Here is a 14,097-nt window from a genome sequence, read left to right on the forward strand (position 1 = left end):
GTTTCCTCAGGACTGTATGCATGGGTGGAAGGAAGCTGAGCTGTGTAATTCTAGCTTAAAATTAAAAGGCCACGTCTCCCCCAGCAGCACCGGCATTTTCAGGCATCTTTAAAGTTCAGTGAGGGCATAAATCGATTTTGTTTCCCTCCGGGTTCCACGGAAAGCCGGGTAGTGTGTACCGAAACATGGGGCTTCGTCACTAATAATAAACGGATGCTACAAAAGGATGAGCCCTCGATGCTGGCCGATACACCAACAGAAAAACTGCATTTTTCGCTTCGTGCTGTTGAAACTCTGCACTTCTGTGGTGGATGGCAAGCTTAGCCCGGGGGGGGAGGAGGACGCAGGCCCTACGCTTGCCTCGCACCGCCGAGCCGCTGCCAGGTCCTCGCAGCAAGCCCACAGCTCCTCCTGCAGCCCCAGAGACCGAGCGCCCGCAGGGTTGCAGCCGGGGTCCCGCTTCTGCCTGCGAAACAGAGAGGAAACTGCAGAAATTAATGGGGGAGGGAAAAAAAAAGTGAGGGGAAACAAGGCTGGCCACATTTGCTCCACGACGCTCGTCATGCTTCCCTATTTCTGCCTTCTCCTCTCCGTGTCTTTGCTCACCCTGAGCTCCCGCCGCAGAATATGCTTGGTCTTCGCCCACGCTGTATCTCCCATCCCTGTCTCTAACCCACACCTCAGCCTTACTGGCCACCTCTGCCTTCTCATTTCCTTCTTTGAGCAGCTTCTTCACGGGGCTTTGCCCGCCAGGCCCTTCTATATTTGCTCATTAAGAGCTTCGGTGTGGCTTTCCTTGTGGCTACAAATGGCTGGGTGCTTGCAGACTCAGGCGCTCGCTGGTCGCATCTCAGAGCAAGCTTCCTCCCACTGGATCCGCACAGCGCATTGTCTTCTAAAGACTTCGAGCGGTGCACCGGTCCTCTCAACGGCCTCGCTGCTTGTCATAATTTATCCTTCCACGTTTCGATCCACCCCAGGCCCATGTGGCTGAATATCATCCTTTGAGACTGCTGCTGAATGAAGGTGGACCTGGTGACAAAGGACAATGCCTTCTTCACCTTGTTTTTTTGCCAGCAAGACAGGCCTTCAGCAATCCAAGGGCCTGGAGCAAGTCCACAGCGAGGAGGACTCCCTCGGTGGGAGAGGATCAGGTTCAGAAGCAGTTTAAGCAAACTGGACGTGCCAATGGGCCCTGAGAGGATGCACCCACGAGCCCTGAGGGAGCTGGCTGACGGCATTGTGAGGCCACTCTTGATAGTCTGTGAAAGGTTGTGGCAACTGGGAGAGGTTTCTGAAGACTGGGGGAGAGCTTCTGTCCTCAGAAAGGGGCAAGAAGGAGGACCCAGGGAACTACAGGGCAGACAGCCACGTCTCAGTCCCTGGGCAGGTGATGGAGCAGCTAATCCTGGGAACCATTTCCCAGCCCATGAAGGACGAGCAGGTCATCAGGAGGAGTCAGCATGGATTTCTGAATGAGGAATCCTGCTTAACCAGCCTGGCAGCCTTCTGCAATAGCTTGGTGGACAAGGGCAGAGCAGTGAGTGTTGTCTACCTTGACTTCAGTAAGGTTTTGACACCATCTCCAATAGCATCCTCATAGAGCAGCTGGCGAAGCGTGGGTTAGATAAGCAGATTTATCAGTTTCATCGGTTGAAAACAGGCCAGACAACTGGAGCCAGACACAGTCCTGGGCAACCTGCTCTAGGTGACACTGCTTGAGCAGAGGCTTGGACTGGCTCGTCTCCAGAGGTGCCTGCCAACCTCAGCTATTCTGTCCTTCTGGGATTTGGCCACACTATTTGGTTAGAGGCAAAAAGTGTCACAGTTGTCCCTCATACGGGGGTTGCTCAGGGCCTATGGGATGCGTATCACGGCTACCCGAGCTGATTTCAAGCAAAGAACACAGCCCAGTCAAGATTACAGTTGTCTGCCAAGGCTCCGAGCTGCCCCTCTTTGTGTGTCCTCAGGCTGGAAGAGCTCGCTGTCCCCTGGTGTCCCACGGCTGGGCCTCCAGGCACCACCTTCTCCACTGGGACTGACCAGGTGAATCCGACTCCTTTTTACCGATTGCTTTTTTTTCTCTCGTTTAAGCCTAGGCGGAGAATTTCAGGAACCCCCATATGCAAAGCTCTGCGTGGACACCTCCGCTGGGCACCCAGATGGATACTGGTGATGGCCAGGAGCACACCGGCCAGAGCAAAGCCCTCTCCTTGCCCGGACTGCCCCAGCACGCTACTGTCCCGCTGTGGGCAGGACTCATGAGTCTTTCCCCGTTGCCCTTGACTGCAGGGGGGTGGCGGTTTGTCTTCTCCAGCCTGGGGACCGCAGCAGGGGGTGAGCAGCCATCAGCTGCTCCCTGCACGTGCCTGCTGCATCCTGGGCTTGGTCCTGCTGGCGGTGGAGGGGTCTCCAACCGCTGCCTGCAACAGGGATGCTGATTTTGACTAGAAAATGCAATCGGCTTTCTCATCTGCGCACTTCTGATTTCTAGCAGAAACCGACGATCGTCCTGTCGTGACTTTGAGGTCGCAGCAGCGTGGGAGGCAGGGACCGGGGCTGTGCTCTCAGACAGCCTGTGGCATGAGCTCCTCGCCTGCTGGGGGTCACCTGCCCTTCTTATCTCTCCCCAACCACAGTAAGCCACGCTCCCCCAAGCAGCAGCTGTGCAGCCTCTGCCTCCCCGCCAACATTTACAGGTTTGCGCCGCTGTATTTGCCGCCTGGTCTCTGCCAGCCCCTCAGAGGGCGCAGGGTGCAACGCAAGTGCCGGAAAAGCTTTTAAAATACTTGTGAAAGGAGTTAAGCGCTAGCAGAAGCCTGCCTCGGTTTTTCATTTAGTTTATTTAAGATTAAGTGGAGAATGTTTTTAAAGTTTCCTTCCAGCAACCTGGAAGGATTAATGCGGCCAGAGGGGCCTGACTGATAAAAATTACTCTTTGGAGCAGTTTAATGAAGATGGATGTGGATGACGGGGACGTGGTGGGAGCGGTGGGTGGGCGCCACTCATCCACGGCAGCTCATCCGTCCTGCAAGCAAATGAAATATCTGCCTGGAGAGCGAAAGGTTCCCCCTTCAGCGTCCTTCTGAAGGCACCATCAGGGGAACGGTCACCCCAAACGCTGCAGCTTCCAAGGGCCACCCCAGGAACGTGCTGGGGAAAGGACAGAGCTGTTCCTTTCCATAAATCACATTTTCCTGCCTGTGTCTTGTGCCCGTGCCTTCGCACTGCTTCCAGCTGCTTTTAGTTTCTCAGACGTCCCAAAATCACATAAACTGCAGGCAGAATGCAGCACACTTCCCTGCCATGACAAAACGCCGATGGACGTGTGATGTGAGCACACAAATACCCGGCCCCGCATTGAGGAACCGCGCGGCTGGGAATAGAGAAACTGCACTTTGCTGGGCAGGGGATAAAGGAGAAGTTAAATTAAAAATGAAAACGCACAGTCGGGCACAAAGCAATGTGACAGGCAGACTCTGGGTGGGAGCAGCCTCCTCTCTAACACACAAAATTAAAACCCCAAACCAGACAGTTTTCCTGGGCACACAGTTCACACTGAGCTAGCCGTAAGCTCCGCTCCTCTTAAAGGTCATTGCCCTTCCCCTCCAAAACCGTCCGTCCGTCCCCCCGGGGCCCCAGGCGAAGGACACGGTGGCTGCCGGGGCTCCAGCCTGAGGCCAAGCAGCCCGGCCAGGGCACGGGGAACTGCTGGAATCAGCGGCCGTGACAAATGACAGTGTGAGGAGCAACAAAACTCGGAACTGGCGCACGAGGCATGGCTGAGGTGGCTGAGGAGGGGAAATGAGAAATAACCGAACCTAAAGGTACCTCCCGTCCCTAAAGGGGCTCCGGGAAAGCTGGGGAGGGACTCTGGAGCAGGGAGGGGAGCCATGGGACGAGGGGGAACAGTTTTAAGATGATCTGAGGAAGTTTTATGAGATCTGAGGAAGAAACTCTTGGCTGTGAGGGGGGTGAGCCCCTGGCCCAGGTTGCCCAGAGAAGCTGTGGCTGCCCCATCCCTGGAGGGGTTCAAGGCCAGGTTGGACGGGGCTTGGAGCAACCTGGGCTGGTGGGAGGTGTCCCTGCCCAGGGCAGGGGGTGCCACTGGGTGGCCTTTAAGGTCCCTTCCAACCCAAACCGTTCTGTGACTCTATGACGGAACTTCTCAGATAAGCGTGAGGAGCTCTGGGGACCTCCTGTGGAACAGACTTGCAACACCAGCATTGCCCAGGTAACAACAAATTGGCAATACTGGCTAAAGCCAAGATTGTCTGGGTAAAGGGGCCAGGAATGCTAAATTTGGGGATGGATGTAGCAAAATAAGGACCGATGGGGAAAAGTAATTACAGGCATATTTGTTTGGAAGGAGGCAGGTGGAGAAAGGAAGGGTCAAGAAATGGGACAAGGGGTGGCAAGGTCAGCATCGGACTGACCACAGCATAAGGGTCTGTTATGGCTTGAGGAACCCACAGCAATTTATTGTCCTTTAGACAATTATTCCATCACCCGATGACCCCTCCCCACCCAGGAATGGGAATCGGGAAAACGAGGGAGCCCGAGGGTTGAAATGTAAACAGATTTAATAGAATAAGACTAGATAATTAGCATTAATAACACTAAAGAAGCAATATCGATCCCAATACTAATGGAAAATAGACGAGGACTATCCCCAGCCCGCTCCCCAGCAGAAGCTGTGCACTCCCCGCAGGGACAGCCAACGTGGGACCCCGCGAGTGCTGCGGCTGCGGAGGAAGGGAAGGGCTCAGGGCTCCGGCACCGGGGCAGGGAGTGCTCAGGATGAGAGAGAGAGAGAGAGAGAGAACTCCTCAGCAAACTTTCTAATTTATATTGAATGTGTCATTCATGGGATGAAATAATCCCGTTGGCAGCTTGGGTCAAGTGCTCGGGTGTTGCTCCTCCTCGTCCCTGCACCTGGGGAGCTTGAAAACACCGAGACCTTGAAACCCACACCCCAGAGCTGGCTGTAAAGTAAATAGTTTCACCAGTTCAGGCACTAGAGCCTTCCAAAAGGGCAGTTTTCCCAGGCGTTAGAAGAGAAATGAGTCCTGTGTTGCTCAAACCAGGACCAGGTTGGATGTGCTGTGGTGGGTTTGGGCTGGGCTGGCCCCCAAACCAAATGACTGATGTTCACTTTTATTCTCCCCACTCCAGGCAGACGGTGCGGGCTGGGTGCTTTCCCTGGCTGGCAGGGCCACACGGACGGGGCTGATGGAGCCAACGGGTGTCATCGTGTCGGTGCTCTGGACCCCACGACATCTACACCCACCCGCCGCTTCCTAACGCTTTCCGTGCAGCTGTCCTGCCCAGCATCCGTCTCCCTCTGGTTTTGCTGGTGCGGGGGAGTCGGACGGGGCCAGCCACGCTCGGCAGGGCAGGAGAGCTTCCCCGGTGCTCTGGGGCAGAGCTCAGCCCTTCCCAGGTCCCCACGTGCTCCTCTGATCCCAGAAATGTCTCTGCCTTAAACTGAAATTGCCTTTGCAGAAAGCTTGTGGGACGTGGATGATCCCGGTCCGCACCTGCCTCGGTGGAGGAAAAAGCTGCCGGCAGTGGGACAAGTGTTGAGGAGCCTGCCCGAGCCCCTGGCCACCGCGGGAAACAGGCTGGAGGCTGAGCTCAACCTCTGCTCCGGGAGGTGGGACGCTCCCCGGGGGCAGGATGGAAGATGAGCGAAGTGTAAGAAAGGGACGGGGACGGATCTCTTGGCCTCGGGGCATGGAAATGATCCGGGACATCCCCTGTAATTTTTATTGCTGCAAGAACTGAAATAGGAAACCTCCCCTAGAAGCGGAGTCAGGTGGGTTATTCTCCCTGGCGTGGGCTTTTCTCGCAAGGGGGCCGTTTCTGGGGTGCATGAGCAGCTCTGCCCGTGTGCCCCCTGGGGCTGCCGCACGTCCCCTTGGGCATCCCCGGCACAGCGGCCATCGCAGTGCCGGGAGCCGCTGCTGCCACCAGCCAGCTCTGCCTTCCCATGACGCCGCCCGCCGCGACAGGGAGCGGCCGGCACCGGAGAGAGCCGGGAGAGAGCGGGAGGGAGCCAGGAGAGAGCTGGGAGCTGCCACCCGGGAAAGGTCCGCGTGAGAGGAGGCAGCAAAGAAGGAGAGGAGCAGTTGGCAGGAAAACGGTGAGGCTGGAGCCAGTCCAGGCTGGGACCATCCACAGCACTGCCCTCACCATCGTCAGAAACCCAGTCCTTCCTCACACGGTACAGCCTGACCTGTTATTCTCATTAAAGAGCGGGTTTTTAAGGGGGATTTTTAAAAACATGGCAATTTTTGTGCCATTTTTCCCTGACAGATGCTGATGTGTCATCCCGCGGAGCTGCTGGGGACCAACTGGATGCTCCTGGCAGGTAAATGGTGCCCAGGCTGGGCGAGGTGCCCGTGCCGTCCAGCGGGCTCCGGGCCAGATCCTCGCCTTTTGGAGACCCGCGGAGAGCCTGAGGCTTCAGCAGCCGTGCACGGGGATCCCTGGTCCCTACAGATTTGACTTTTTAGATGGGGCAAAACGCTTAACCTGAACGGGCAGGGTGTCTCTGCTCCGCTGCCCACAGGCTGAGGAGGCAGAAGCAGCTCAAGCGTTAGGCGCGGTGCCAGGGCTAAAAGTCTACTGCGGATAGATTTATACCGGGGCTGATATACGGAATAACACCAAATTTATTGCAGTTATGTGAGCCGTCTCTCTGGGGTCCTTTACGTATGTACTGGCTGCCTTGAAGCACTAATGTACAAAGATTTTCAGGGTGAGAATCTGAAATAGAAAAGAAACCCACTTAATATAGCTAGATTATAATATAGCTAGATTATAATATTATAATTATTATATTATAATAAGGTATAAAAATATATAATTGTGTTATAATATATAATTACCTATTATATATAATAATATATAATTATATATAAGCTATGTAATTATAATAAGCTATAATAAGCTAATATTTTAATTGTAATAAGCTAGATTTTCAGATGCCGTGGGGGTCAGTGAGCTCTGTTTGAGTGGCTATAGGATGAGCTTTGGATATCGCAGTAGTAAAAGATGCCTGTGATGAGGTATTTTCTCTTACCTTTTGCTAGTGGTCCCGCATGTCCCGTATAAACAGTGTTTTGCTACAGCAAGGGGATTTTCAGTCACGAGATTGTTCCTTCTCTGGGCGCATCTTACAGGTTGGGGGGCTTGAAGGCACAGAAATAAAAGCCGATAGCTGCTTCTTCAGGTTATGAGAGTGAGAAATGCAAATCACACAGAATCACAGAATGGTTTGGGCTGGAAGGGACCTTAAAGGCCACCCAGTGGCACCCCCTGCCCTGGGCAGGGACACCTCCCACCAGCCCAGGTTGCTCCAAGCCCCGTCCAACCTGGCCTTGAACCCCTCCAGGGATGGGGCAGCCACAGCTTCTCTGGGCAACCTGGGCCAGGGGCTCACCCCCCTCACAGCAAAGAGTTTCTTCCCCAGATCTCACCTAAATCTCCCCTCTCTGTTTGAGGCTGTTACCCTGTGTCCTATCATTACTGTCAGGGCTGGCGGGTGGCGGGGTGGACGCACGCTGAGGGCTGCTCGGTGGGGCCATCCCGGCGCGGGCTGGGGGGCGAAGGGCCGAGGCGGGTGGGGGGTGCGGGTCTGCACAGACCCCGCAGCCCCCGGGCAGCTCAGAGCCCCCGCTCCCACGGAAGGGCCAGGCTGGCGGCTCCGCCGAGGAGACCAGCACCTTTAGCAGAAATCCTGGTGCCTCTCAGGAGTCCTGGGGTTGCCGCTGCCATTAACTGCCCCTCTGCCTGGGTGGATAATCGCAGAATCACAGAATCACAGAATGTGTCGGGTCGGAAGGGGCCCTTAAAGGCCATCCAGTCCAACCCCCTGCAGGGAGCAGGGACATCTTCAACTCGATCAGGTTGCTCAGAGCCCCATCCAGCCTGGCCTTGAATGTCTCCAGGGATGGGGCCTCCACCCCCTCTCTGGGCAACCTGGGCCAGTGTCTCACCACCCTCAGTGTAAAGAACGTCATCCTAATGTCTAATCTAATAGATAAATACCTAACGGATATCTACTATCTAATAAATAAATACCTTTCCTTTTGTTTCCTCTGCCTAGGGCTGGCTCCTTGCTTTAAACCCTTTAACCTCACCTTTTTTTTTTTTTAATCACCTTTACAAGATAGGGCTGTAGCAGTGATTTTTGCCTGGCTTTCCTAGAAAGCTCATTTTTTTCCTCAGGGCTGGAGCTGTGACCTACAACAGCGGCTCCTCTTCAAGTCCTCAAGCGCCCGTTACGAGCCCAAGTCATGGCAAGGCCAGAAATTGCCCTGTGTTTGGGGGAGACATCTGCATCCCGCTCTGCTGGGAGGGTGTCGACATCTTCAGCCCCAAGCGAGACCAGGAATTGGGAATGAGCCATGGAAATTAGGTCAGGATTAGAAAGTCCCTTCTGGGCGCAGGCTGGGAGGCAATGCCACCACAAAGCTCAAGCAGAAAAGGCTCGCAGCCCTGCAGCCAGGTATCTCCAAGGAGCCCGGGCTCTATTTAGGCACCCGTATCAGCTCTGGCCAGGATGTCCCCCTGCCCGGCAGCACGACGGGCGATGGCGATGGCTTTGTGAGAGGCTGTGACCGAGCAGTCCAGGTGCCCCATGTGTGTCCTTGGCACAGGGGGTACCAAAGCCTCTCCCAAGCCATGCCCACTTGCTCCGTCTCCCCAGACCACCTTCCCTTCCCCTGCCACCCAGGGCTGCTGCTGCCTTTGCAAGAGGCTGCCGAGGCGATGGGACCCCTCGAGAGAAAAACCGCCGCTGTGGGATCCTCGGTGCTGCTTCCCGGGCCGGATAACGTCACACACATCTACTCCACGCGGTGGGAGCGCCTCAACGGCACCAGCTCCCGCACCATCCTGCAGTACTACAGCAGGTCCCACAGCCCAACCATCCACCCGCCCTACGCAGGACGAGCCATTTTCCACCCATCCAATGGATCTCTCTTGCTGGAGGACGTCCACGAAAGTGACAGTGGCATCTACAAAGTGACTGTCAACGTGGGAGAGAGGGAGAGCCTGCAAATCTTGCTGGAAGTCCTCAGTAAGTGGTGGGCATGGGAGGGAGGAGCGGGGTGATGGGTGCAAGCAGAGCAGCGGCGTTATTTGTATATGGCCCATATGCCAAAGGGATTTGGAGAAGGGATTTGAGTTAAGTCTAATCTTGAGGTTTTTTTGAACCTGCCATGTGTGGAGACATCACCAGGGAGACTTTGGGAAGAGGTTCCCAATCTGTCCCAGTGGAGGTCTGGTGGTGCTGCCCAAGGAGACCTTCTAGGGTGCCTGGCTGTGACAGAGGGCTGGGCTCCATCCTGGAAAGGCAATTCCCTCCCTTGTGCGGGGACGGAGGGACAGGTGGGATGCCACGTACCCGCTGCCACCTGCGGAGAGAACCCCCGGCACCTTTCGAGAGGGGGCCCTGGCAGAGCCCGTGGAACTGAGCCCAGCAGGGTGGAGACGTCACGGAAAATCTCCCCCTCAGACCATGGTGACTGTTTGCAATTTGCAGGCGTCAGCCACCGTCACAGAGATCAGAGCACACTTTAAATAACACAGAAGTTCTTCCTCAATATTGCTCTTCGCACTTCCCTTAATTTGCTCTGGCGCTATATTTTCCTGCTGTAATAACACTGCTGCTACAATGCCACCACAGCCCTTCACCACCCATTTCTCCTTTCCACCACACAGAAATCCGAGAGGCATCTGAATCCTTTTCCTCTTTTTCCTCATTTCCTCACATATTTTAAAATGCCCCGTATTTACCCAAACGCAATAAAAACAATGACTCAGTTGGAAAAGAAACCGCCCCAAACCTGGAAAGCGGAGCAGCCCTGGCCAGGACAGGACTTTCCAGGGGAAGCACCTGCCATTGCACCGCTGCGGCCCCAGGGATGCTGCAGTGACAACTGCAGCCCAGATCCCCATCGCGGATGCTCCAGGTCACGTCTGAGAGACGTGCTGGTGTTTCTGTCCCCTCTCCAGAGCCCGTGTCTCGCCCTCAGCTGTGGACCAGTGTCCTCGTGGCCCGGGCCACCGGCAAGGTGCTCTGCGATGTGGCGGAGGGCAGGGTGGACACCGTCGCCTGGAAGAAAGATGGGCAGCCCCTTCCCCCAGACAGAGGTTTCCGCCTCTCCGAGAGCCTCAGCGTTTTGTACCTGAGATCGGCGAAGAAGTCGGACTGCGGCTGCTACTCCTGCAACGCCAGCAATGGGATAAGCTGGCAAGAAACCTCCCTGAACATCACCATTGCAGGTGATCGCTGCTGGGGTTTCACCCTCCCACCGCTTTTCCTGCTCTCCACCCTTCCCTGGGGCTCCCTGGGTGGTTTCATCCCATCCCTCTGCCTCCATCCCCCAAAGCCTGGCCGCCCTCCCAGGGTTGTGGTCCACGTGCTGTTGACAGGAGCTCCCCACGGCAGGATGAACAGCAGCAATTCCCAGTCTCTGATCCCACCAAGGCACCGTCCTTGGCAGGAGACTGGCTGTTCCCTCTTGGAGAAGGTCCCAAGTGACGGCACTTGGCCAAGGTGATGGTGAGGAGGACATGGGCGGGGGGTGGTGGATGGAAAGCCTGTGGACAGCACACATCCCACGTTGGGCATTTCATGGACCATCGACCGCACCAGAAAGCGCTGATTTGGCCACCAGCTGGAGAATAAATTCAATCTGTCCTGGTCACAGAGAAGCCCCATGGCCCACTGGCGCCGTCCATGCTGGTCCTGCTGGTGGCCTGACTCCTGGCTCCTTGGGTTTTTTCCAGGTCTCTCCCCTCCCTTGCAGGATGCGCTGAGGCTTGCGGTGGTTGCTCTGGTCTTTGCTGCCATCTCGGGATGGGGATTAATTTTTCCCGTCTGCCAGTCTGAAAAGCTAAGAATAAGTGAGTCTGCAGCTGGGGGGCAGCTGAACCCCATTTCCCTTCTCTGGTGGGGGAGAGCGAGGAGCGTTGCTGTGGGAAGAGCTGGTAATCAGCTAATTCCCTTTCCACCTGTCGAAACACCTCATCTTCATGTCATCTGGCAGGTCTTCCTAAGAGTAGAAAAACTTTCCTTGGCAAACGTTTTTTTAACGGTGAAAACTGATTTTACTCTGTTTTCAAGCGGGGTTGGATCCTCGCACTTCCCAGACATTTTTGTCCTAGAGAGTTGAGGCGATCGATTGACATTTTTACGGAAAAAGATGTTTCTCGGGAGCATTCCTTTTACTACAAGGCTCCACTGATAAGTTTAACACACTGTACCGGGGGGCACAGAGCCCTTCCCAGCTACCCATGCTAAAGAGCAGGTCAAACCCACCAGGCCCTGGCCAGGGATACCCCGGAGCATCCCAGACGGGGACGGGCTGCATCCCACCCTGAGGAAGGGGTGGGGGCTGGCGCGGGCCATCAGGAGGGGTCACAGCTGTCACCCCACGCTGCTCTGTGTTTCTAGGGGGGGAGCTGTGGAGGTGGCTCAGCGCCTACACCTGCGGGCTGGTGTGCATCGCCTCCGTCCTGGCAGGCACCGCCGGGATCCTCTGGATGCGAGAGGAAGGTACGAGGTGGCCGCGGGGCGGTTTGGGGTGGGGGACCCCAAAGCAATCCTTGCTGTGCAAACCATACGGGGTGCAGAGCCCACGGGAGAGGTAGAGTCCCACGGAGGTCAGGGAGGAAGGCAGCGCCCCGCAGAGGGAGGGTCATGCAGCTAAACATGCGGGAATAGACCCGGCCAGAGCCACACGTGGCTGCCCCAGGCGCGATCTCAGCTAGTCGTGGCCGCCTGGACCACCATCCATACAGTTACTACAGCTGTTCTCCTTTACCCAGAGCCCTTTCCCAGAGTTAACTGCAGAAGGGCATGGAAAATCATAGAATCACAGAATCACAGCATGGTTTGGGTGGGAAGGGACCTTAAAGCCCACCCAGTGGCACCCCCTTCCCTGGGCTGGGACACCTCCCACCAGCCCAGGTTGCTGGGACAAGGGATGATCAAGGGATGGAGAGGGTTCTTGCAAGGACCGACTGGGAAGGCTGGGAGTCGGGAGAGGGGGGGAAAGGGATACAACGGGGCGTTAACAAAATTATGAAGGTGGCTGGCAAGCGCAAGAACTGCTGCTCTGCCTTGTCCTGCTTTCTTTCAGGCCCTTCTATTGCGATCATATTGCCAGAGATTGCCCTTACGTACGTGGTCGTGGTGAACCTCGTCGTCTCCGCCACTGTCACCTTCCAGCCTACAAAGTTCACCCAACTCAAAAGCAAAACAGGCGAGCGGTTTTACCAAGGGTGGCAGGGAGGGAGACAAAACTGGTCGACGGGGGTTTTACTTTGCCCCAAATCTCAACTTTTTAAAATGAAAACTTTACTTCTACTTCTGCGCTAACTCAGGCTGGTGGATTCTGCACCAGCCCGTGGGTAAGGGCGGGTCTCCCCACCCGTGTCCCCTAACGCGCACTAACGTCGCTTTGTCGCCTTTCCCTCGGCCAGCACAGCGCACCTTGGGCTACGCTGCTCCCGGAGGGGTGGTTTCGGTGGTGCTGACGACCAGCGTCCTCATAAAGAACATCCACCATCGCCACGGTGAGAGGGGGTGCCCCAGGGACCACCAGGGGCTACACTCACCACACTCAGGCTAAAACTCGTCCACGATGTGTAACCCCAACATCCCTCCAACTCGGCCACTCGGAGTTAGACCTGCTCCAAAATAAAGCCAACAAATTGGGGGTTTCCGGGGAAGTGAAATCTTTGCAAAAGCAAAATTAGTTTTCAACATACACAGACGTTTGCCTTTCTCCTTTCTCTCCTTCTGCTTCGGACGGCGTTTTGTGCTGACGCCGGGTTTGTTTGGCCGCAGAAGAAGGATGCACGGAGTTCGTGGATGTGACCACCCTGACGGTCAGCACGGCGGCCGTGTCGGCCCTCCCGCTCCTCGCCATCTTCCTCTGCTGTAAGTCTCCCCACTCCTGCATGCCCCTGCCTTGTGTTTACCGAGCTGGTTTCCCTCTGTCCCCACGCCATCAAGCAGCCGTGTGAATTATTTAAAAATTACGTGTTTGGCTCTTGTGGAGACGCCAAGACCCCTCCATTGAGCGTGTCCCATCCCCAATGAGTCCCAGACCCCGTCCCCCGAGGGCAGCATCCTGTGCTGCGCCGTCGGTGCCTCTCACGCGGTTCCTCCCGACGCCTGGGCACAGACCTGTCCGTTTGCAGATCACACGACTCAGGGGTGGCTGAAGGAACGTGACGCCGGCTGCGTGGACAAGGAGAGGTAGATCCCCCATTGCCTTTTTCCCCATAAATTCAAACCGTCTTGAAGGGAAAAGAGCAGGATAAGGGAATTATCCTTGTTTTAAGTCTTAGACCCCAAGAAAGATGCAGCGCAGCGCTGCTCTGCCAGCCCCTGCTTTCACCCCGGGTAGCTCTGGTGGAGGTCCCCATCCAGCAAAGCGCTTGAGCCCCGCTCGAGTCTCCCCACAAACCTCTCCTTCGTGGCCTTAGCCTGAAGCGTTTAAGCCTTAATTCCTGCTGGTTTCATCCGAGCACTTTGGGATTTGGCTATGCCATGGGTGCCTTTGGGCTTAGCCAACCTGTGGGAAAGCCCCCGGGGCATCACAGCCTCATGGGGGAGCAGCTCCTCTTTGTCCCAAACCATCCAGAGGTGCAGAGGAAGGAGTATCGCAGCCATTTGTAGGGTCTCCGTGTGTCCTTGGGGAATGCAAGGGTGGGCATGGAGAGAGGCCCCCACCTCTGCCTGGGGACAGGAAGGTCCGGACAGGCATGGCAGAGCCCCTGGCTCCAGAGATGCTCAGCATGTCCACCCACCTCTTCCTCCCAGGGCCTTTGAGATGTCTCGGTGCAGCAGCAAGGATGCTTCCTCCACCCAGTAGAGGTCGGTCAGGGCATTTCTCACTCGGCTGAGTCAACCCAACCCATCGCAACCTCACGGGCTCAGCCAGCTTCTTTTTTTCCCCTGGCCAAAACCATCCAGAGGCGCAGAGGAAGGAGTATCACAGCCATTTGTAGGGTCTCCATGTGTCCTTGGGTGATGCGAGGGAGGGCACAGAGAGACGCCACCACAACCCT

The 14,097-nt window shown here is 56.0% G+C and overlaps 1 protein-coding gene across 2 annotated transcripts; it reads left to right on the forward strand.

Moving 5' to 3' along the window:
• The first annotated feature begins 3,558 nt into the window (after positions 1–3,558).
• LOC128914792 (uncharacterized) lies at positions 3,559–13,985 on the forward strand. Of its 2 annotated transcripts, XM_054214373.1 has the most exons (14): positions 3,559–3,827; positions 4,173–4,234; positions 5,176–5,818; positions 5,940–6,226; positions 6,319–6,373; positions 8,744–9,088; positions 10,027–10,296; positions 10,804–10,920; positions 11,471–11,572; positions 12,159–12,281; positions 12,502–12,594; positions 12,869–12,961; positions 13,225–13,282; positions 13,850–13,985. In XM_054214373.1, the coding sequence occupies exons 4-14, from the start codon at positions 5,993–5,995 to the stop codon at positions 13,899–13,901; spliced, it is 1,542 nt and encodes a 513-aa protein (XP_054070348.1). In that variant the 5' UTR covers positions 3,559–3,827; positions 4,173–4,234; positions 5,176–5,818; positions 5,940–5,992; the 3' UTR covers positions 13,902–13,985. The 2 variants fall into 2 exon arrangements, with proteins under 2 accessions (XP_054070348.1, XP_054070347.1); XM_054214372.1 differs by having other exon boundaries at positions 5,176–6,226.
• The last annotated feature ends 112 nt before the right edge of the window (positions 13,986–14,097 follow it).

Source organism: Rissa tridactyla, chromosome 9 (genome assembly GCF_028500815.1).
Source record: "Rissa tridactyla isolate bRisTri1 chromosome 9, bRisTri1.patW.cur.20221130, whole genome shotgun sequence".
Classification (NCBI taxonomy): Eukaryota; Metazoa; Chordata; class Aves; order Charadriiformes; family Laridae; genus Rissa; species Rissa tridactyla.

Coding starts and splice junctions, on each gene's coding strand:
- LOC128914792 (XM_054214372.1), top strand. CDS start 5,993: ATGACGCCGCCCGCCGCGACAGGGAGCGGCCGGCACCGGAGAGAGCCG. Junction 10,297..10,803: donor CCTGAACATCACCATTGCAG/GTGATCGCTGCT, acceptor GGTTTTTTCCAG/GTCTCTCCCCTCCCTTGCAG. Junction 12,595..12,868: donor GAACATCCACCATCGCCACG/GTGAGAGGGGGT, acceptor GTTTGGCCGCAG/AAGAAGGATGCACGGAGTTC.